General features: G+C 53.5%; 1 protein-coding gene across 1 annotated transcript in view; it reads right to left on the bottom strand.

Annotated features, from left to right (window-relative positions):
* BSN (bassoon presynaptic cytomatrix protein) overlaps positions 1–22,965 on the bottom strand; it is a 75,589-nt gene that overhangs the window by 28,740 nt on the left and 23,884 nt on the right. The window contains exon 2 of the mRNA XM_081072330.1: positions 9,233–9,641. Within this exon, the coding sequence (XP_080928456.1) occupies positions 9,233–9,641 (409 nt within the window). The remainder of the gene's footprint in view (positions 1–9,232; positions 9,642–22,965) is intronic.

Genomic DNA, 22,965 nt, shown 5'->3' with positions numbered 1-22,965 from the left:
CAGGCTCATCCTCGGCCTCTGCCTCCCTACTCCGAGGTCCTCACCGCTGTGTGGGGATGGAGACTGACACTGGGCAGGGAGAGAGATGGCTGTATACCTCCAGCCTGCCTGCTGGCCTAGGCTGTGTACATGGCCAGGCCTGTGGCGCATGCCCCCGGCCCTGGGGCCAGCAGCAGTGAGTCTTCCTCAACTGTACATAGTGCCTGTGGCTCTTTGGCTGCCCACCAGAATGCGAGGGAATGGCTTCCTCCCGGTGTAACAGGAAACCTCTCTTAGGGTCTTGCTGTTTATGAACCTGACCTGGCACATGGCCAGGTGATGGGCAAGCCACCAGCCACAGACTTCACGTCCTAAGAGCCAATGGTAGAGCTAAGGGGACTTCCCAGGGCCACCTTGAGGCAGATGGCTCTGCCAGACACTAGCTTTTGTCAAGCTGACCCTTCTCACCAGCAAGGAATGGAAAAGCTCGGGCTGGTGTGCAGGTCAAGAAGTGGTTTGCCTGCTCTGCCAGAAGCCTGCTGGGGATTCCGAAAGGCAGTGCCTTGTGGACTCTGTGGCTCTGAAGGGACTTTTTCTCCGAGAAGAGCCATTTTCAGCTGCTCCCTTAGTCGGACTGTTCAATGAGCAGAAGAGCAGCTAAGGTGGCACTGCCCACCAGAGGCCTGGGGACCAGGCGGGAGCTCTGTGAACCACACATTGAATGAGCAGCCAGGTATGATCTGACTGCAGTGGCCACGCCCTGCTGCTCCCTGGGCTCTGGGCTCTGGGGCAGGAAGGAGACGGGGGACAGTTCTTAGGAGGGGCTTAGACATTTTTCTCACAGTGATACTGGTGACGTTGAAGCTTGCCATCCTGTGTTTTAGCCCCAGAGGGGGGGATCTAGCCTTACTAGCCATGTCTGGCCCCAAGCGACGCTGCTCAGGGAAGCTGCTTCTGCTCGGGGTGGCGCCTACCTCACTGCCACCTCCACGCCTGCCGGGAAGCTCTGGGGTCCCCAGCAGTAACAGGTTCGCTTTCCACGCTCCCCTCCCACCTCCCCACCAGCTAGGAAGGGAGGGTTGCAGATGTCACTTAGCCTGCCTTCCTGCAGAGAGCAGGAGAGCAGCGTCTGCCTGCAAGGCCCAGCCCTCCCTAGGAGAGTGGCCACTCAGTGTCGGCTCACTCTGCATTGACATCATGCCTGATGCCACATTCATGCTTTTCTCCACTTTGGTACAAGGTAAAACATCACAGAAACAGCCTATCAAGGAGCCTCCCCTGCTGGTGCCAAATCCAGAGGTTCCTGGGAGGGCCCCACCATGCTCTTCCAGGCTGTGAGTCACTAGCTGGGCCTCGACAGGGGGTACATATCCCACTGTCGCCCCGGACCAGGGGGGCCTGCGCCCTTGCACTGCCCATGGCACTGGACACATCACCTGCCCCATCCAGCATCCAGCTTCCTCACGTCTGCCAACAATGTGCTTCACCTGTTGGCTGGCTGGCCTCAGGCTTCGGGGCAGGCACTACAGGTCCTGTAGTGCAGGGCACACGGATCCGAAGTTAAATCCACCAGGCCTGGCCCTCAGGGGAGACCGGTGCCAATCTCATCAGGTCCAGACCCTGAGGGGGGCCCTGGAAACCTGCCCAACATCTGAGGCCGGATTTGGGGAGTGGAGGCTGAAAGCCTCGCATCACTGGCTTGGAGCTCCATGAAAGGAAAAGAAACCGTTCCCTTGCTGGTCTCTAGGTACCTAGGAGGCCTCCCTGCCTCCCTCCAGGTGCCCCCACTGTGCCCTAGAACATCTCCAAGCCCACTCCCCTGCACCCCATCCCCACACTCCTCTTCAGAAGCTGCACTTCCTGGACTTCTGAATATGGGGAAGCCTCTGCGGCTCTTTAGAATCCCTGGGGCACCTGGGGCTCAGCCAGCTGCTCCACCGGACACCTCTCGCCCTCAGCCTCACCCTCTCCATCACCCTAAACTGCGTCTCCTCCAAAATGGCCCTGCACCTGGCTCCTCCAGCCTCCTAGGTCATTCCCCAGGCCTCCCCAGCAGCCCTGTGGACTTGTGGAGACCCTGCCACTGACCCTCTGCTTTATTTTCATCCATGGCTCTCTGCCTTCACATCTCTTCCTACCCAGCTGGATCTGGTCTGTCGTTCCAGTCACTCTGCTAAATGTCTGCACTCTCTCGACCTGTGTCTGCTTCAGAACTAGACCCAACTGCTTACCTTTTCTCCAAGCTTACACCCAAGCAGCTGAATAGGGCCCAGGCTAATGGGCTCCACTGTAAATTTACTTATGTCCTAACCTCTCCTGGGCCCCCACTATCTGCCTGGTTAGTTCACCCCATCTCTCCAGGAAACTTTTCTCCACAAAGGCTGGTTCATTTTCTCCTGTTCCCGTCCCCTGCTTTCTAGCTCAAATGATGGCCTTGCTTCCAACGTCTTACAGAGGAACCACACAGTAAGATGCGTCCTCCACACTCAGGATCTTCGGGGGCCCACTCCTTCATTCACGCCCCATCTTCCGCACCCCCAGGCAGGCCTTTCCTCTTAGAACTCAGTGCTGTTGTGTCTCCTGCTTTTCAGAACCTCTCCTGTCTGCACAGCTTCCCCAATTACTGTCTGTGCCCCCCGCTCCTTCTCAGTCAGGTCTTCTCAAGAGTTGTCCACATGGATGAACCTCAGAAAACACTGTGCTGAGTGAAAGAAGCTTTTACATAAGAGTACATTCTGTAGGATTCATTTATATGAAGTCTGGCATGGGCAGAACTCATGTATGGTAGATAAAAATCAAAGCAGCAGTTGTCTCGGGCGGAGGGGTGAGGAAGGACAAAGATGGGGCCTGACGGGACTTTCTGGGTGATGGAGGTAGTGTCTTTCTTGATAGAGGGGTTTGCGTAGCACAGGTGTATGCTTTCCTCAGAGCTCGCGGAATGGTACACTTAAGCTTTGTACATTTCATTTTGTGTCAATGTTAACCTTTAAGAAAACCTTAAATAAATACTCGAGCTAACGATATGCTTGCTGACGTGTTTAGTGGGAAGTAGACTGGTGTCAGTATCTGCTTGTGACTGTTGTCAGCCGACCAGACTCCACTTGGGTGCTCACAGGCCCAGACGGAAAAGTGCTCCGTCGCCATCCCCTACCTCATGCCCAATACATTGCCCAAACCTGTTTCTTTGGCCTCCAAAATATACCAGGAGTCTGCGGCTCTCCACTCCATCACCCCAGCCCCAGCCTGCTCCTGGAAACCCACCCCTGCCCCTGTGGGTAGCCCCCCACCCGCAGCCAGAGGGGTGGGGGTGTATTTTATATATATATGGAAAGAGAGGCAGAGAGACATAATGTAAAATTTGCCATCTTAACTATTTAAGTGTACCATTCAGTGGCATTAATTACATTCACAATACTGAGCAGCCATCACCATTATCTATTTCCAAACAGGTGCTTTTCACTGCGCGTCTGACCTTCCCACTGCCACCTTCCCAAAACCCTGAAAGCGCACTTAGAGACGCAGCGGGGTCTGCGTGCCCTGTGGTCCTGGCTGTGGCACCCCGCCACCCTGGAGCTGGCTTGTTCCGGACCCTCACGTGGACCACGCACTTCCCCTCAGCCTCCCCTGCCTCTACCTGTCTGCAGCCCAGCTTCAGTCTCACATCCTGGGGCCTAACGTGCCCTCCTTGAAGAAGCCCCGAGAGCCTTGTCGCAGCCTCACACCAAGCCCTGCTCCAGCCTTCCTCCTGGCCCTCCTCAGCCCTGACCCCAGGTGGGACGATGTGTTTGCCTGTGTGGTTGTTGGTACCAGTGCTGCCTCTCCCACGGGCCCTCATGGCTGAGCAACGCGTCTGCTTCAGCTCGGCCCAATTCTCCAGGATCAAGGACAGTTCCGAGCTTAGCATAAGGACTCAAAAAGCGTTTCTGGAGGGAGGAAAGGTTGAGAAAAGCAAAGAGAGGACCGCCCTGTGACTGAGTGGATACAAGCAGGCTGCCCAGGCCAAAGGTTGAGCTTAATCGGTAGTAGAAAGAGCAGAACCAACGAGCCAGCCACTGGTCATCCACTGAGCTTTCCTCCTCTGCCTCTTCCTGCCTCTGCCTATCTCCATCTTGTCTATTTCCTGCCTCTCCCCTCTTGACCCTTCTCCCCATTCTCATTTTATTTATTTCTCCTTTTTGCTACCATTTTGAATCCATTCTCTTTTCATTCTGTTTCTTTTGCCCTCACATGTAAAAGCAGGTGTTTTAGGAATAAAATTGCATATTTTCTGTTTGAATTAATTTGACATTCATTCTCAGATAACTCTACAGCCCCGTTTCATAGCTAAAAGTTAGCATTCGCTGCCTGGTGGCCTCAGCTGTGCGTCAGCTCCCTCTCCCACAGCTGCCTCTCCCGCAGGTCCCCACTGGCTCTGGCCTCCACCCTGAAGTGGTCCAAGCAGGGAGGCTGAGGGTTCTGTCTCCTGGGACGTGGAATGGCTGAAGGTCGGGGTGCGGGGCATTTTCCTACTGACTCGGAGACTGTTTGGATCAAAGTGATTACTGCAGGGCAAACCGCCCAAGAACTAGACATACATAGGGTGGGAGTAAGGCCTCGCTAAGGGCCTGCCCCCTGGAGACCCATTCGCATTTTGTTTGGAGGTGGAAAGGGGAAGGCTGGGCATGTGTGCACACGTCACCTCCTCCTGGGCCCAGGGAGGAGTAGGACACCTTGCCTCTCATCAGCCCACTGCTGAGCCATGTCCTAACAGGTGCCCCGCCTTCCTCACAGCCAGGTGGCAGTGTGGCCAGGAGGGAGCAGACGGAAGAGGGCAAGGTGCTGGCTGCAGCGAAGGGACCTCTGCTGCAGTCGCAGCACCACCAGCACCACCCCCGGGCCATCTGGTGCCCCAGCCCCAGAGTGCCGGAAAGGAGTGGGATGCAGGCGGAGAGGAAGGCGACTGTGACCACTGCGTCGTCTCCCTCCCTTCTCCACACCGCCCACCCTGGGTAAGTGCCTGAGCGCACGGCCTGCCAATGGGGGTTGAGCGGGAGGGAGGCACAGGGGATTAAACATCCTTGGCTTGGTCTCAGCCAAGTCTAGGCCTTAGAACAGGGGACGAAAGGCCATGATCACTCTTCCGTAGTTTTCTTAGAAGTTGTATAAGCGATTCTGACTAGAGCAAGGGAGGTGGGCAGGGATGGGCTGCCTGGACTTGGAAGGCTGGGGATGGGGTGGCAGCCCTATTGCCCCTCCGCCTGGGGGCAGAGAGTGGGCCTCCCAGGTGCAGGCTGGATTTACGTGGCACTGTGGAAGGATTCTGCCAAGCCAACCTGAAAGCACAGGTGTGCGGGCCGCCCTGTCTGCACAGCACTCACCCCTGTGACGCTGTTCCTAGAGCAAGGACACACTCACATCTGGCAAAGGGCCAGGCCAGGATGTGCTGCTGGGGCTGCTCTAAGCAGGGCAGGGAGGCCTCTGGGCGGCTGGCAGACATGGGCTATGCCTGTCCCAGGCCACCATTCACATTCGCCAGCAGCCCACTCCCATCCCTACTGCTCACCCCAACCTTGCCTTCCTCGCCTCCACCCAGCGGGCTCATGGCCATGCCTTGTCTCCTACTCCCAGCTGGCAGAATAGGGGCCTGACGAGAGTAACAAGGGTCTCCCTCCCGGAGGAGAAAAGGGTGGCAGGCCTGAATGGTAAGTCACTGAAGAGCAGAGAGGTGAGCTAAGTGGCCTGAGTGGGCGTGGAGCGTCAACAAAACCACTGAGGCTGGTCCCTGGACCACTGTTTCTCCTCTGGAGAAATCTGACATTCAGGAAGTTTGAGGCACTTGTCTAAGAGCCCACATCTGGGGAGACAAGAGGGGTACCATCTTCCTGCCTTCTCCCCATCACTGGGCACTGAATGTGCTCAGAGCTGACATCTCTGGTCTCCTGGTCAGTACCTCTGCACAGGGATAGTCTCTTGCACGAATGTTCAGACCCCACGAGGAAAGCCCCAGCCTTTTGGAATTGTTTCAAACAGGTTAAATTATTTACCTGCTCTGAGCCAGGACTAGAGAACCCCGGGAAGAAACAGCCTCCACCATGAAAAGAGGCCAGATGGCCCTGCTTGTTCTGAACCACCCTCAGCTTGAGCAAAAATGAACTGTGGCTGGAGAAGATGGGGCTGGGAGGCCCTAGGGGAAAACGGGACACCCAGCCACCGTTTCTGGGTCCCCTGCTCTATTGCTCCAGGACAACCCAGAATAAGCCAAGACTTGGTCTTCCAAAGACTTGGTCTCCTCCACTGTAAACAGAGGGTGCATTGAGCTCCTTCCCTGACTTCCCGGCAGTCTCCATGTGCTCCAGGCACTCAGAGACCGAGTGAAGTACGTGGGCAGGCATCTTCCTATCATGGCGCCACAGCCTCAAGAGCTGGCCAACCTGAGCACGGGCAGGACAGCGAGCGCCATGTCTGGAGTGTAGTTCCCATCCGGCAGCGCCAGGGCTGACAGGGGAAGCTTCGGTCCACTAGCCAGAAAAGCAGCAGCTCCAGACCTCAGCCACCGCTCCGGCCAAATGGCGCACTGTTCTATTTGTGTATGAGTCTCATCTCCAGACCTGGTCTGTTGTTCCTGCAGGATCCAGCTAAAAGAAAAGACCCTGCCAGATGTCAGAAGACAGAAAAGCAAAATGCTGCGTTCCGGCAACCATCGGCCCAGGGGAGCCAATCTTTCCCCGCCTTTCTGCGCACTTGTCCTCATGGAGCCATTGGGCACAGCAGTTAGTTCTATCACACTCCTAACCTGGGCTGCAACTTGAGTTACAAACCAGCCAGTGATTCTCTACTTGTGACACACATGAAAGAAGGCCCGTCTTCCCTGGTCGCACTTTCAAAGACCCAAGAGCTGTTTCACTAGCAGCCCCTGCATGTCACTTGTGTGGCCCGTGGCCCTCTCCACGCTGGCTGCACAACGCATCCTGCTGACATGACCTCAGGAGGAGGCTTCCGGGACCTTCGAGGCAGGGTGCAGGCCCCAGGCTACCAGCTCTCCTTAACCAGGGCTCAGCATAACCACACCAGCCGTTTCAGGCACAACCTCCTAGCTCTAGACAGGGGCCCTCAGAACGTCCAGTTAGAGGTGCCAGAAGATATGTGGTCTGGCCAGGGTGGGTCTATCAGTAAAACCTGCCAACTTGTTTTCTCATCACCTGGAAACATGACCAAAGTGACAAAGACCACCTGCTCTGACTCAAGAATTAAGCTCTGCCAGTCCCTCAGGAATATGTGCCAAAGGTTCCTTTTCCTTGACGGGAACACCCCTGAAAGCCAACCATGGAGAGGCAAAGGTTTTGCTTGGATACCCTGGCAGAAAAGGGCACCCACAAGGTGAGCACCCAGAGAATGGACTAGGTCAGCATTTCCCAAACTGGATGCCATGGAACAGCAGCCCTAATGGCCTAGCAAGTCTGGGAAAGTCTGCCCGCTACAGCTGTGCCTTGGAGCTCTGCGGCACCCTTGGGCTGCTGAAGGCCCTGATCAGTGTCACTGCGACGACCACTGCCCAGCACATGCTGGAAGTACCGGGCCAGGAGGCCTGCTTTTCTCCAAACACTGTGTCTGCAGGAAGTTTCAGGCCCCTTTCCTCCTGGCCCTGAGCCTCGGCTTCCTCCCCACACAAGGAAGCAGATGGACTGGGTGTCCTCCCACTCTGCTGTTTTTCTAGGCACAGTCAAAGCCTGGCTCCCTTCCCACCTCGCCGAACGTCCTGGGCTTGGAGGAGCCCATCGTGTGGTGAGGACCGGGATGCCCTCCAGGAAACTGGTGCCACCGTGTGTGGCTCTCCCTTGATCTCTGCCCACCCTACCCAAAGTTGTTCATGTCCTGCGGCTCGAGTTAGCATCTCAGAGAGGCTGGAATCCAGAGGGCAAGGCCAGCACAAGGGGGGACGCCCCCAGTGGCACCTCTCATTTGTGCCTGCCACGCTTCCAGCTTCCTGCAAGGCCAGGTGCTTCTGGCTTCTCCTGGCAGAAACACACAGGTGAGCGGCTCTGGCGTCCATCACACTTCTCCATACTCAAGAGCACACACTTACCTAACCGATCAGTGCAGGGACGGGTCGTTTCTAATCCCAGATGTAATAATCACGAGTGTGCCCTCCTCCTCAGGAAGCCCCCACACTCCAGGAACGACTCCCAATGCACTGAGTCATCTCCCCACACCCGCAGCTCCTTCCTCGGAATCTCACACTTACCTCTCACAAACCACACGTCCCACACCCACAGCACCTCATGTCACAAATAGTCCCCGACCCGCGAACAATTATTCTCACTCATGCCCCCTCCCATGTGGTCCAAACAGCTCCTGTTGCTGCTAATCAGCCCAGAGATGGCCATGGTGGGCCTGCAGTCAGCCACTCTCCATCCTGCCCACGGGCAGAGCCCTGCAGGGAGAACCGGAGACTCCTATGGGTTGTCCCGGAAGAAGAGGGAGGAAGCTGGCACACCCACTCAGTTCATTTGAAAGGCATGGCCCCAGCTCAGCTAGTACATTGGAGCAGCCTGCCTCCTGCTCAGCAGAGAGCCTCTGGGGGCCTGGCTGAGTGTCCCGCAACAAACCCAAGGAGGGGCTGTAGACCCAGGGTCCTCTGGAGGAGAAAGGAGGCCAATCTGATGGAAATGGGCCTGCAACGGCCTCTTGGTGAGTGTAGGACACTCACTCATTAGGAAGGCGTGGCCCCCCCACTTGGATCTCTACCCCAAAGTTGTTTCTTTGGGGGTGGGCAGCTGCTTCGGGCCAGCTAACTGGAATGGGAGCCCAGAGGAGGAGCTTTCCAGGGTTTCCTGTCTCCCCTAATGCCTGGCTGCCCTCACCAGCATCCCCCTTCAGGGCCCACTGTGAGGGGCAGGCTGGCCTAGGACTAGGGAAACTTGCCTCTTTGGGGGCCCTGCCATTGCCCAGGGCCCTCTCCAAACATTGTACTCATTGGGAAAAGTCCACAAGACTGTCTGGCCCTCCCAACATTGTTTTTCCAGGTCGAACTTGGACCAGGTGAGAAAGCATTCTACTTTGGGACTCTGCCCATGCTTTCAGGACGTACAGGGACCCCTCAGGAGATCTGAGGCCAGACCTTGTTCCCCACTACATCTGGAGCCAGAATGACTCCAAAAAGACACAGAGACTGGTGGCCAAGGGAAATGAGCAAGAAAAGAGAGTTGGTGACAGGGGAAGGGAATCGGGGAAGGCGAGGGAAGGTAGGTGGGGGGAGCGGCGCAGAGGTGGTTACCTGGGTGAGGTGAGGGTTGGGGTTGAACCCACACTGGTTGCAGACCTTGTTGTGACACTGGGTGCAGGTGTTGAAGTTTGGCTGGCTGGGGGCCGACGTGAGGTCCGAGGTCTTACATATGGGACACAGCATGCTGCTGGGAAGAGGGGCAATCTGGGGGACGGAGTAGGGTGATGTGGGGGTGCTGCCTCTGTCCGGTGACACAGAGGGGGACCGCCCTGATCTCTGCGTCCTGCTGTCTACCTGCAGCGTCCCGCGGGGGCCAGCAGCGTCCTGGCCTGCTGGGCCCTGTGCCCTCGTCTCCCGGGGGCTCTCGTGGCCAGGAGCAGTAGCAGAAGCCTGCTTCGGGGTTGGGGAAGCTGCTCTCTGGCTCCCCAAGGGCTCCTGGGGGTCCAGTCTCCTGGAAAGGCTGAAATGACATTGAAAATGACTACGTTAGAGACACATCTGAGAGAAGCCGCCTGCAGCCCCGTCACCACTCCCTCTTCCTGCCCAGCGGTGTGATCACAGCCACCATTCGCTGAGCACTGACCGTGCTCAGCCCTGACAAGCATCTCCCCGTGAACCTCAGCACGAGGCCACGTGGTAGGATCATGAGTGTCCCCTGTCACATCCTGATAAAGTGCAGATTCTGATTCATTAAGTCTGGGGTGGGGTTTGCATTTTTAAGACTCTCTAAAGTAATGCTTGTACTACGGTCTGCAGACTACACTTTGAGTACCAAGGCTCCAAACCCATCTGTCTACATTAGAAACACCTAGCGTGATTTTTCTCAGACGGCACCACAGACAAATTCTATGCGATTCTGTTGCGGCAGGACCCTGGCATTCGTATCTTTTCTTCCCTAGGTGATTCCAAGATACAGCTCAAGTTCAGAGCTACCGCCCTGGTAGGTCTGTTACATTCTGACAGGTCCCCTTCAGAGGCTGACCCCAGACAGTTGGAGATGGGTGGGGGAGGCACCCCAATGCCTAGTTAATACCATCTCCAACAGGGACACAGGTGCTTTCTCCTGGAAGCCTTTTAGCAGGCCTGAAGCCAGACCTGTCCATCAAGATGGGTCAAGTGTGACTTTTCATGTTACTTTTCTGCTAGTGCAAGGCTGGGTGGGGTTGGAGTCCTAGGACCCAGCCCTGGGGGAACCACCGAAGGAGGTTCTGTGTGTGAGACCCCCGTCTCCATCCTGACCCGGCCCAGCTGCAGCCGAGCCAGTAGGATTGAATAGTTCAATGAGGTAGAAGGCAAACCGTCAGGCTAACCTCCATTCTCTTACATTCTTTCCCTTTTGACCCCATTTAAGTTCATTTCTGCCAGTTTTCCTTTTCTAATTCGAAAGAAACTGAGCACAAAAAGCCAAAGGCAATTCTTTCTATCGCTTCCCTGAAATTCTATACTTGCTTCAGTCTCTATTCATTTGGGTGGATACCCACGAGCAGAGCAGACTGGCCAAGAGCCTCTTGGGAGGCTCGGCCACAGCTGCCCGCGGGGCAATCTGGCCTGGCCTTCCGCCCTCGTGCCCAATCCTTTTAGGGGCTAACTGACAGAAGATTCTGTTTGCTGCCCTTATAAAAAGGCTGTGTGCTTGCCAATAAGATTCAGGAGCCAACTGGTAAGACATCTTCAGACAAGCCACTTCAGAGGGCAGCGGAGCCCACCAGGGGAGGCCCACTCCTAGATGCTCTGCAGTGTTTCCTCCCTTCTGGGACACTGCTGGTGGAGAGATGCACCCTTTGTCTAATAAAGACTCTTCTAGAACAAAAGAGACACTATTAAATGTCCATCAAATGTTTCTTTCGGCAGCCACAGCAGTACACACCCATCCAGCTAGTCTCACAGACCTGCCATTTTCTTCAGCAGTAGGATAACCAGAGTCCGGGCCTAGCCCCTGGGCCAGCTTTGCCACCAGCTGCGAGGCCCCGGACGGTGGTGGCTACACCATCTCTGGCCCACACTCAGAAGCTGGCTGCGAGGGCCTTTCAGGAGACTAATTTCCAGGTACCATAAGAAATATTGCCACTTGGTTAAATTCATAGTTTCATTTTTCACTTAAAACTTTCAGGGCTGAAATTTAAAAACGGCCCTTGTAAGCTAGTCAGAAGCTACGAGAGGCCTCTATGTCCCATGAAGGGACTGCAGCCCCCCTCCCAAGCTGTGCAAGGTCTGTGCTTTCTTCTAAGAACTTGAGCAATTTCTACTGTATCTGTGTTGCCTGGTATGTGACAGGCAATCTCCTGTGCACACAATGACTTTTTAATTCAATGGGTCATCACAATGTAGTCTTTCTGGGGACATTTAATGTGACAAGTAAGGATTCAAACTCAAATTCACTTTCAACTCGGCCGTGGTGACAGCGAGTAAACAAACAACGCCTCTGCAAGGTCTGCAAGGGCAATGCCCCCCGCCCAGGCCTGAGGCCTGTCCACAATGCATGCCCGCCATTCCTCCACTCTCCTGTCCTCCTGGATGATTCCACACCTTCCCCTTGACCTTCAAGCCCCCAACAGTTTCCTCCCTCTCTTCACTGTCACTGACCACCTGCTTGCCATGTCCAGGAGAAAGTGGGAGCCACTGGAGGGGAATCTGCACATCCACAGCCTCCTGACACCTGTCCCCCACTGTTTGCCTGTCTCCTGTCCCCAAGGCCCACTTCTCACCTTCACAAATTATCCCCTTTCCTTCATCATCCATTTCCCCGTCTATTGGATTCAATTACCATACAAACATGCTTCTCCCACCCTAAAAAACAACAACAAACTCTGAGCCACTTCCCCCTTCAGCTACTGTGCCTCATTCTCTGCTGCTCTTTACAGGAAAACTTAAAAGAATTGTCTCCACTCACTACTTCCTGCTCCTCTCAACCTAACCCAGCCTGGCTTTTGCTCTCATTCCACAGCTCAGGTCCCAGTCACCGACGGCGTCCATATTCTCAAATCCAACAGTCACTTCTCAGTTCCTCCCACCACCTGCTCTGCAGCAGCAGACCTTGACACCACTGAGTACTCCTTCCTTCCTGAAATAAGGTCTCCACCTGCCTTCCGGAACACACCTCTTCCCTCCTGGCCACATCTTGTTCAATTCTTTTGCAGTTGCTGCCTCATGTCCCAATCCCAGAACCCCACTTCTTACACTGGAAGGACTAGGCCTTCGTGCATATTAGCTTCTCTGAGTACACACAATCCCTGAGTCTCAGGGCCCACCCAGACTCAAGGCTTCAAATCCCACTTCCCACGGACCACCACCAAGTGTGTGTCTCTGGCCCAGACCTCTCCCCATCTAACTGCCACCTCTACATCTCCACTGAGATGTCTTACAGGCATCTCAAACTTGATGTGTCCAAGCTGAGCCCCTGATCTTCCCCCAGGGTCCTCCTCCCAGAATTCCCCTTGGAGTCACCTCTGACTCCCTTCTTCTCTCATCCCATGTCAATCACCAATACCTTTGTTGGCTTCAGTCTGGCCACTCCCACTGCCTCCTTGCTCCACCTGGTTCAAGCTACTGTCCTCTCTTTTTTCAGTCCTGCCTGCACAAGCTTGGCTGCTCTCAGTCGCCCTTCAATGGCCATCTCTATCCAGCAGCCAGGATAATCCTTTAGATAAATAAATCAGACCACTCGCTTCCTCTGCCTAAACCCTCCAATGGCTTTCTTTCCCTCCCAGATGAAAAGCCAAAGGCTTTGTGATGGTCCATGAGGCCCACGAGATTCCGCCCCTTCCCTCTGGTCTCATCTCCAACAACTCGCTCTCTCCCTCCCTCCCTCCACTTTCCTATGCCAGGCCCACTCCTGCTGCTGGCATTTGCATCTGCTGGCACTTGCACGTTCTCAAGACTGCTCTGGTGGCATCCTTTCAGGGACACTGTCCCTGACCAGTCTATTTAAAATGCAGGGGGGATGGGGGGCGGGGGTCCACAGTGTGAGGGATATAAATGATGAACGTCTAAGTATTACCTTGTCTTGTGCACCTGAAACTAATAAAAAATAAAATAAAATAAAATGCAGCTTCTGTCCCTCCTGCCTCTTTGCTCTCACGGCACTGGGGACCTTCCAACTCCCTATGTAATACATGTATTGCTTTTGCATACCCTCGGTGATCCCGGAATTAGATTCACAGCTCTGTGCGGGCAGGGCCTCTGTGCCTTCCCCACAGCTGTGTCCCAGGGCCTAGCACAGCGCGTGGCACATGCTGGATGCACAGTGTGTTTCCTGAATGGATGGTTTGTAGGCACATCATGACTCAGAACAGTAAAATGTGGTCCCAAAGTGTGTTAGAGCTGAGGAAACACGGCGCTCCCTGGAGGAGAGAACTGCAGGAAAGACACCTGGAATTCTCTGCAGCCTCACCCTCAGCCCCACTCAGTGGGCCACAGAGGCACTAATGACAACTGAGTCGTCACCACAGGCCCCACGTGTGCCAAGCACCTGTCACATATTAACTCCTCTGCGCCGCATAGCACATCCAGGGGGTAGGATCCATTTTGCTCATTTTACGACAAGGAAACTGCCACACAGAGAAGTGAAGCAACTTGCACAGCCATTCTGACTTGCGAATGGTGGAGCTGGGACTCCAATATCAAAGCCACCAGTCCACGTTCTTCGCCACTGTCACACCGTCTCTCTGGGGGAGCACAGCGAGGCTGTAGAGGAGGGAGAAGCACTACAGTTTGGTTGTGTGTTTTTTTCCTGAAGAGCTGTTTACGTGGAAGCTCCCTAGAAAGAGGTCTCCCCACTGTCACCCAGGCCCCAGCACCACGCTTGGCACTGAATGGGCACTTAATAAGCTTAAGCCAAATAAATGGAAAGACGTGTGAGCAGTACAGTGAGCTCATGGAGTGGAGCTGGGTGAGGGCAGACACATGAGTTAGTTATGACCAGTTCACCTGGAGTTTGCCCAGCAATGCTGACTCTGAGAAAAGCACAGAGGTTCATTCATTCATTTGGGCAGTCAGTCATTCACAAACACTTACTGACCTTGGACTAGTTCCAGGCCCTGTGATAAGTATTAATGGTATGAATGGATTATGTCTCTTATAATGGAAGGTGGGTCTACAGGTGTTCACTGTATTGTTATCCTTACATCTTATACATATTTTACAAATACTCTTATATTTTTGATAAATACCTATTCAATATTTAATAAGGATTATTTTTTTAACGTGAATCACACAGGGATCTAGTCCTCTGGGAGCCTCTAGTCTAGAGGGAGACAGATGTGCAAACAAATCACTGCAAGACACATCTCCACGTGGTCCAGGGAGAGGCAGAAGCCTGAGAAGGCCTTGAGGATGATAAGGCATCTAAACCAGGTCTTAACAGATGAACTCTCTCCCCGGGTGAACTATGGTGAAAGCGGGTAGCATATACGAGGGCCCAGAGGCAGGACAGAGCACGTTCAGGTGGGTGGCTGTGCAGGGCAGGCGTCAAGTCAGTGCGATTTCAGCACCTAGAACAGCTCCTGGCATTCGTGGGCACTGAACTACCTGGAGGAAGTGGGGGGCTCTGAGCTAATGTGGATAGGCCAGGAGAGCAGGGCCTCTAAGGTTTTCAAACAAGGCCAAGCCCTGGCTCTGTGTCAAGGAAATGGTGGAGGTAGGGAACCAGTGAGAATAAGGCCCAAGAGATTGTTCCTCGGGAGAGAGGGAGGCCAGATTCAGCAGGACTATTTTGGCTTGGCTGAGATGAGGAATCCAGGGGGAGACACCAATTGGTGGGTGGAGAATGGGGAGTGAAATGGCAAAATCACGAGGTTGGGTTTGGTTTTGTTGAGTGAGTATGGGGGGCGTTAGGAGATGGGACAGAGGTTGGGTTCAATTCAAGTAAGTCCAGATATTTTTATCTGTGAGAGTTAAGGGTTCAACTCACAGGCAACCCTCAGGAGAAAGTTCACACAGAGAGCAGTGGTTCAGGAAGGATTTTGGGGGAGCACCAACACTTATGGGAGCAGGAGAGATGCCAGAAACAGATAAGTCAGAGGAAGGAGAACACACAAACACACACGCTAAAAGTTCCCAGGAGGAGGAGCAGTCAACAGTGTACTATGAGGAGTCTATGTTCCTGAAGGCTGAGAAGCCACGGAGGAAAGGGTTACACCCGTGAGGGCCACACACCGTGACTGACCAAGCCCTCTCCACACCCAGTCAAGTTTGGGAGGGGCCAGCTTCCCATCCTGCTCAACACAAGGTTCCCCCCCATGGCAGGAAGTCCAGGAGGTCTGTGACATAGCCCTGGACACAAGGCCCAAGCAGTGGTTGGAGTAGCCCAAGAGCGCCTCAGGAGAGAAAGGGCATGCTCTCCAGGAGGCGGGGAGAGGGAGGAAAAGGGGAGGGAGGTGTCCACAGGCAGGACCCAGCCCAGCCCCAGGGAAGACCTGGTTCATCAATAGGACCAGCAGCAGTGAGGTTATCCTGGGGAGGGCGGGGTAAGTACAGATGAGCAAGGAGGGGAGAGAGGCGCTGCCATAAAGCAGAAGACACCGGAGGACAGGTATGTGGAGGAGGAGGGAGAAGCCAGAGACGTGAAGGAGTGGTCGGAAGCAAAGCAGGGGGAGACTAAAATGCCTTGTCTGGGGACAGATACTTTTTAAAGATGGACAAGAAAGGTAAAGGACATAAAAATGGCTGGATTTCTACCAGCTTTCTTCCCTTTCAACATTTAAGGCTATTGACTAGTCAGAAACAAGTCTTCAGGCTGTTTAGCAGGGCAGGAAGGAGCCCCCGCCCCAGGAGGGCTGCTGGGGAGGGGCTCAGAACCCATTCAGTCAGCACACCTCAGCACCCCAGCAGCCTCCTGTCCCATGACCATGGCCACCAATGGGAGAAATAACACAGAATGCACTGGTCAGAAGCTGGGCTCCCCTCGGTCAGAAAGCCCAGGAAAGGCATGAGGCCCACAAGCTCCAGAGACCAAAGATGCTCCACATACCAGGTACATCTGTAGGGGAAAGGCCACCAGGGAGAGATGAGCCTGCACTCAGGGAGGGCCTGCTCAGGCTGAAGCAGACAGGAGGCGGCTTGGAGAAGTGTGAGCTCCAGGGGGGAACCACGCTGGGTTCTACGCGGCAGCATTCTAGGGCATGCCCCCCACTGCCTCCAGTGGGATATTCGAAAGAGAAATATTTCACACCAATAAATGTTTGTCTTTGTTCATCAGGAAGGGAGTGAACTTAAGAAAACTGTTTTTCTAAGTCAGAGCAGCCGGAAGAGTCCCACAGCTTCAAACAAGGTTTTGATGAATTCATGGCTGACCTTTACATAATAGGCAATTACAGCTGGGCAGATGCTGTGAGCGGACCTCTCCCTTGAGACCCATGCCAGGAAGAGCCAGTGCCACCCCAGTGGTCCCTGTGTGTTCGGGCAGCGAGGCCGGGCTGCAGAATGGTGAGCACCAAGGGCCAGGTCCTGTGTGCTGGAGCTATGCGCTCAGGAATGGATAGGAGAATTCACAAAGCTGGAGTTTAGAAAATAGTCCAGTTTTCACACAAGAAAATATTTCTCAACCTGCCCAGCTTTCAGGCTTCCTGCTTTTTTGATCATGTATCCCTATCAATAAAACATGTTTGCATGTCCCCAACATATGAATATTTCCCCACCAAGTCCATTCATGTATATTACTGGTAAAACACACCTTCCCAAACAGAAAAGTTCAGAAGGATGAATATATATAGGCATAAATATAAATAGGCATTTTCATGTTTTCTTCCCATGCCTCAGCTGACTGTCTTGTCTCCCTTTCCTTCTTGGCACGTGTGCCCCAATTTAGAGGCCACTGCTGAGCAAATTCTAATCTCCCCACCTTTAAAAGTGTCTCTATTTGTTTGCTCAGACCAGATTCTCTCCTGCCCCCAGCCCTGCCCCGTTGAAGGTGAACTTAGGTGAGTGTCGAGGAAGCCCCAGGCCACTGGGGGCTGCCCTCACCAGCCTTCCTGCTACCTATGAAACAAGGACTCCCTTTGCTGACAGAGACAGCGCAGCAGTGAGGGTCTCTGCAGCAGTGACGGCAGCACTCAGGAGGAGGCTGTGACGGCACAGGACAGCAGCGTGGGCTCAGCCTCGGAGACACTCTGTTGGAAGAGGCCACACCCAGGATTCCTGGGGGGGGTGGGGGGCATGCCATAAGCAGAGCTCCCCAAGCGACTGACATCCTCCCCTCCTGACTTCCCAGCCCCTTGAAGCTGCTGCCCACTATGAGGGTAAGGTCCCAAGACCCAAAAGACCACAGAGAATTAGTTCCTCTTTGGTACAGGTGGCGACAAAGCACCATGCCAGCCTGGTGGCAGCCCCCACAGCAGGCATGTGCTGATGCACTTGGGCATACATGGACACACACCCCGAGCAGACAGGCCCACGTGAAGAAGCCATTTGTGTTACCCAGATACCCACCACCTCCACTCATCCTTTCCACTCAGAAACTAGCAGCTGACTCTTCCTGTGGCCAAACAACAAGCTTCAGTTGGTCCCAGGCCAGTCCATCTACGCCAACAGAGAACATGTTTAAGGCAGGGAACTCTGACTGCTCTGCTATTGCAGAGGGAACATGAGATGAGACTGCAGGTGGGTCAAGCAGAGAATGTGGAGAGAGACACTGGGAAGAACAGGAGAAGCTGCCATCACACAGGCCAGGAGAAGCTGCCAGCATAGGAGAAGGGAGCAGCGGGAGGCAGGGAGCAAGATGGGCGCCAGGCCTTCACTGCAAGGAAAGCAAGCCCTGGGGACCTTATTCCCCAGCCCTGAGGCCTACGTGGGTCCACTACGGTGACAGCATCTGAGGACAATCTGAGTTGGCTTGGGTTCCCTTAAGGCTGAGGCAGTCTCCAGAATCCAGAACAAGGATGGGAAATAAGGGTGATTTTCCTCTACTCCATTACTTGGCAGTGGCTGCCTAGAGGGCTGGGTCTGATAAGCATCCGCGGGAAAGACTGTTGCCATCAATTAGTAAGGTCTGTCATGAACCCAGGAGTAGGGCACATACGAGGCACAAAGGCCATGGACTTGTCATCCATGACGTAGAACCCAGGCCCTTAGACCCGCCTCAAGTGATCTCCAGCTTCCTGGAGGGTCTCACTCAGAACTGGGCCAGCCCACCGCAGGTCACATTCATCCCCACCAGAGGCGGCACGCAGTGTTTATCTCTGATCTTCCCCGCAGTCCCATTTTCACCTCTCTCCCATGTTTTCCCAGAGTCATAAGAGCTCTATGTGGGCCTCAGTCAGCTGAAGCATCAAATGCCATGAGCTCAGTGTAACGTTGAAGGCTGACTATCTCTTGAACTGCAGTGCTTGTGGCAGATATTGGATAGGTGCTGGCTTGCCTGAGCCCTAGCTGCCAGCGCCTTAGTCTAAGGACTCTGTTAAGGGGTTACTACTACTTTAACCATAACTTCTCCATTCATGTCTTCTGGAGTTTATCTATAGAGGCATTCATTCATTCATCTAAAAAGAGTTCACTGGAACCATGTTTCCTAGCTCTTGAATATCTAAACATATCTGTATGATCGTTAAACTTGAACAGCAGCTTGACCAGATATAAAATTCGAGGTTCACACTTTCTTTCCCTGAGGACTTACTTTGTAGGTACAGCCTCTCTGTTTTCTAGCATCATCCATTACTGCGGAGAGCTCTGGGCCAGCCTGATTAGTTCCCCTTAGAGGTGTATTAACATTTTCCTCTGGATACAATAGAATTCCTTTTTTCTCTTTGAAGTTCAGTATGTTTGAATATTCCATACCTACTTTTTCTGGAATTCAGTATGTCCTTTCAACCTAAAGATTCACGTGTTCCTTTATTTCAGAGGAAAATAGTTTTCTATTATATCTTTGACTATTTCCCTGTTCCACTTGTTTTGTTCTCTTCTCCAGGGATGCCGACTATACCTATTTTTAATTTCCTTTGTCGTCCCCTTGTCCAGGCTGCTCACAGCCAACAGCTTTCCCCCCACTTGCTCAACTCCTTGGGCAATTCCACCCCCTAGTAACTCCTTGGCACCACACAGCGTTCAAGGACACTCCTCAACGTCCCCACATATATGGCCTTTGCTAACTGGTCCAAGAAGGGTGTTCTTGCATTTGGCCCTCTGGACTCTGACTTCTGTGCCCTGGTTCCACCCCCGGGCCCCCAGCAAATTCTTCCTCATCCCACACTAATTTCCTCTGTGTTTGGAAACCATTTGTTTTTCATTGCATTTCAGCATATAGGTGTTTCTTAGTTTTGTTGAAGATAGTTTTCTTTTCTTCTTGCAGTTTTTGGTTAGTTTGGTCAGGAGATTGCACAGAGATGCTTGAATTCATCATATTTAACCAGAAGACATTTTACAACCCCAAACAAATGCCATTTTCCTCGGTTTTCCTCGCTTTTCCACTTGCGCAAGTTCTAAGTTTTCTAAAGCATGGACCCATTTATAAATCTGACCTAAACATTAGCTCTTATCCCTAGCAAAAAGAAAAGTACTCATTCCTAAACATGTTTGCTTGATTTCAGAGCCTCCTGAGGCCCATGTAGGCCAAAGTCCTTAACGGCTGGTCTGGCCTGTGGCCAGCAGACCCCTCCTATCACACCAGCCTGTCTCCTGGGCACCACCCACATGCCCCCAATGTCTGGGAGCCCTAGACAAGCCAGGGTCTTTCCTGCAGCCACGCCCTCAGGCTCTCCAGGGGTCTAGGTGACCACCTCCACAGTACCATGAGCACACGACTTCTGCTGGGGAGCCTCCTGGGGTCTCCCCGCTATACGTCCCCCACCAGTCTGTTTACTATCTGCCTCCCAGGTCAGACTGAGCACCCCAGGAGGGCAGGGGTTCCCAGAATCTTATGTGGATACAGCCGTGTCTGCCAGTCAAAGGAAGCACAAGTTCCACAGCCTGTTTTAATGAATTGACGAAAAATAATTTGTAATTAGGCAAGCTTTGTAGGCAATGACCCTGCTAAGGCTTGAAAGCAACTTCTTTTAAGTGAGCTAAACAGTCATAGTTATGCCATTCACCTTTTACAAAGGCCTGGTTCAGCCAATTATCACCAATTCCAAGGGAAAGGAATCCAAAGACTGAGTTTTACTACAGTGCATAAAGGAGCTGCCTTTTTATAGCTAGGACTCAGTAGGAGGGAGTGTTATTGCTTTTAGTGCCCTAATGTCTTTTTCCCCACTTATTCATCAGACTTGGGTAACAGCTCATCAGTAGGAGATCCCTGAGGGAACCCGAGGAGGGGGGGCCACGCTGGGAGCCAAGAGGGCCAGAGACAGGCAGGTGGCCAGACCAGTCACCACTCAGAGCTGAGACCCAGTTTAGCAGCTCCTTAAAGGGCTCTCCCCATCACCTCCTAGGCCTTCCAGATGTCTGGACCTGGGACACCAGTAGAAACAAGGGCCCCAACCTTTGGCCACCATAAGGACTAAACCCAGGACGCTGACATTTGCTGCGCAAATCACAGTCTACCCTGCACCAAGGCCTACAGCATGTGCAGCCCGTGACTTTTAAGGCTTTTCCTGGCCTTCCCACCTTGTGGTGATTGGAGCACCCTTCAAGAATGCCTCCAGGCCAGCTAGATACCCCAGGGACTCTCCTACCAGGCTCAGCTTTCTGAGGGGACTCATGGCTAGACAGCGAATTCTCACCCCACTTTCCAGAGCCTTCTCAAGGGCCTTGGCCCCAGTGCCACCCCTCTGTTCACATTTATCAACCCTGCCTGCGGGACTGCCATGGCTCTCAAGTATGGCCCAGGAGTTCTGGTCCATCCCAAGCCATGGCAGCTCCAAGCCCCCACCTAGCCCCAGGCTTGCAGACATCTGCATTGGGACCCCACATGGGAACAACTTTGAGCTGTGAAATGTCCCAGTTTTCTGGCTCAGGGGGAAAGCGCCTGAAGCTAGGAAGCTCTAATCAGGAGTCAGGAGTCATTACATAAAGCTGAGCCAGCTTTTCCCCACTCCTAGCTCCAACGAATTCTACTACTACAGCCTTTGCCAAGGGACAGTGAGGTGCTTGTGAGCTCTCGTCCCAATTCTGCTGAAACCGGGAAATCAAGATGAGTTAAGAGAAAACCATCAGTCTTTGTGATCACAGAGGCAGCAGGCCCCACGCTCCCCACTCCAATTGTAACAGGGCAAAAGCCAGGACTCTGGCCCAGAAAGCTTGAAAGCTCCTGCTCAGCCTTCAGACCAGGGCTGAGGACTCGGCACTCAGCCAGCCCTCGGGGTTCCAGGACAGTCCTCAGCCCACACAGATGGTGAAGGGCCTGCTTCACGCCCTGCCCTGCCCCAAGCACAGGCAGGAAGACGGGCCAACCGTGCAGTTAGCAAGATAACCCAGGGCCTGCATCATTAATGCATGGACAGGCTGAACACCTGCTGTACACAGGGTACTGGGCTGCACCTGGAAACACCCGCGTGAGTGAGCTTCCGAGAGCCTGCTCTACTAGACTTTCAGTGAAACCTCCCGCCTGGCCTGAGACCCCTTGCCTCCTTTCTCATGGGAAACAAATGGAATCCCAAAACTATGTCTATTGTATTTGGGGGGAGAAAGAAGTAGTGTCTGCCCATTCCATGGACCTCTCTGTCCAGAAATCAGGTTAGCTTTTTTTTTAAATTTAAAATTTTAAAAACTTAAAAAAAAATTAGCAATAGCAAAAAACAAACAAAAAACTAGCAATAGCTTGCTTGCTTTTTATGTTTCTATACAAGAATAAGGAAAACTTACCAGTGACACAAAAGTGGTAAAAGAAAATCATGATTGGGGGTCATCTATGGCCCTTAGTTTGAGCTCTGAGTAAAACAATGGAAGGACTTGCACCCTTACCCAGCTCCCAGAGTCATCCTGTTGGCACCTGCCCTTCTGTCACTTGCCCTCACAGCCCAGGGCACTTGGCTGGCTCTTGGGTAGGACCAAAGAACTCTGCCTTTGGAAAGAGGACTGGCAGCTCTGGTATGGAGCTGGGCAGTGCGTGGCCTTGGAAATAACAGGTAAGAAAATGAACTTTTCCAAACAATACCTTTGCCTTCCAACTTCAAATGTATTTCAATCAAAAGAATTCAAAGCAAGTGTTCTCACACAAAAAACTCCTTCTATCATGCACAAAGTAATTCGAACTTAAATGTACACAGGTGTGTGTATGTTGGGGTTAGAGGTAGAGATTCAGGAGGCTGCCAGAAGGAGAAATGAATGTGGGCTGGCAGTCAGAGAAAACCCTGGATGAAGACAGTGGTCAGGGGAGAAGTTCTAGAAGAAAGTGGGCCGTCTGCCTTTCCTCCACCCATGCTCACAGGGGTTCTCAGAGCCAGGCACAGGGCTGAGGCAGTGTTTATGGGCTGACTGACCGATGGACTGAGGGGATTAACTAGGGAATCGGTGGTCCTCCGTGGTCGTGGGGGCTGACACACTGGGCATGGAAGAGAAGGTGTTTGGCCAGTTCTGGGGCCTGTCAGTCTTGTTAGGCTGATGACACACAGTCTGGGGGCAGAAAAGACTGAATTCTGGGACAGACACGGCGACAGGCCCTGCTCAGGTGTCTTGCCCAGGAAGCCTGTTTGAAAGAGGCCTGACTTGCCTACGGCAGCTGCCACAATCAGCCCCATGAGCTTCAAGGAGGCCGCTCTGCTAAGTCACACTCTTCCTGCCCAATGAGGCAGGAGGAAAATGCCGACCCTCCCGCCCCGCATGTAGGTAGGCACTCTGTACAGCAGCACTCCAGGGTCCACCCACCCTGGGTGCACTCACCCTGTGCCTCAAAGCCCTCCACAGTGGCGACCCTCCTA

Source organism: Rhinolophus hipposideros (genome assembly GCF_964194185.1).
Source record: "Rhinolophus hipposideros genome assembly, chromosome: 14".
Lineage (NCBI taxonomy): Eukaryota > Metazoa > Chordata > Mammalia > Chiroptera > Rhinolophidae > Rhinolophus > Rhinolophus hipposideros.
This window is presented reverse-complemented; position numbering and strand designations above follow the sequence as displayed.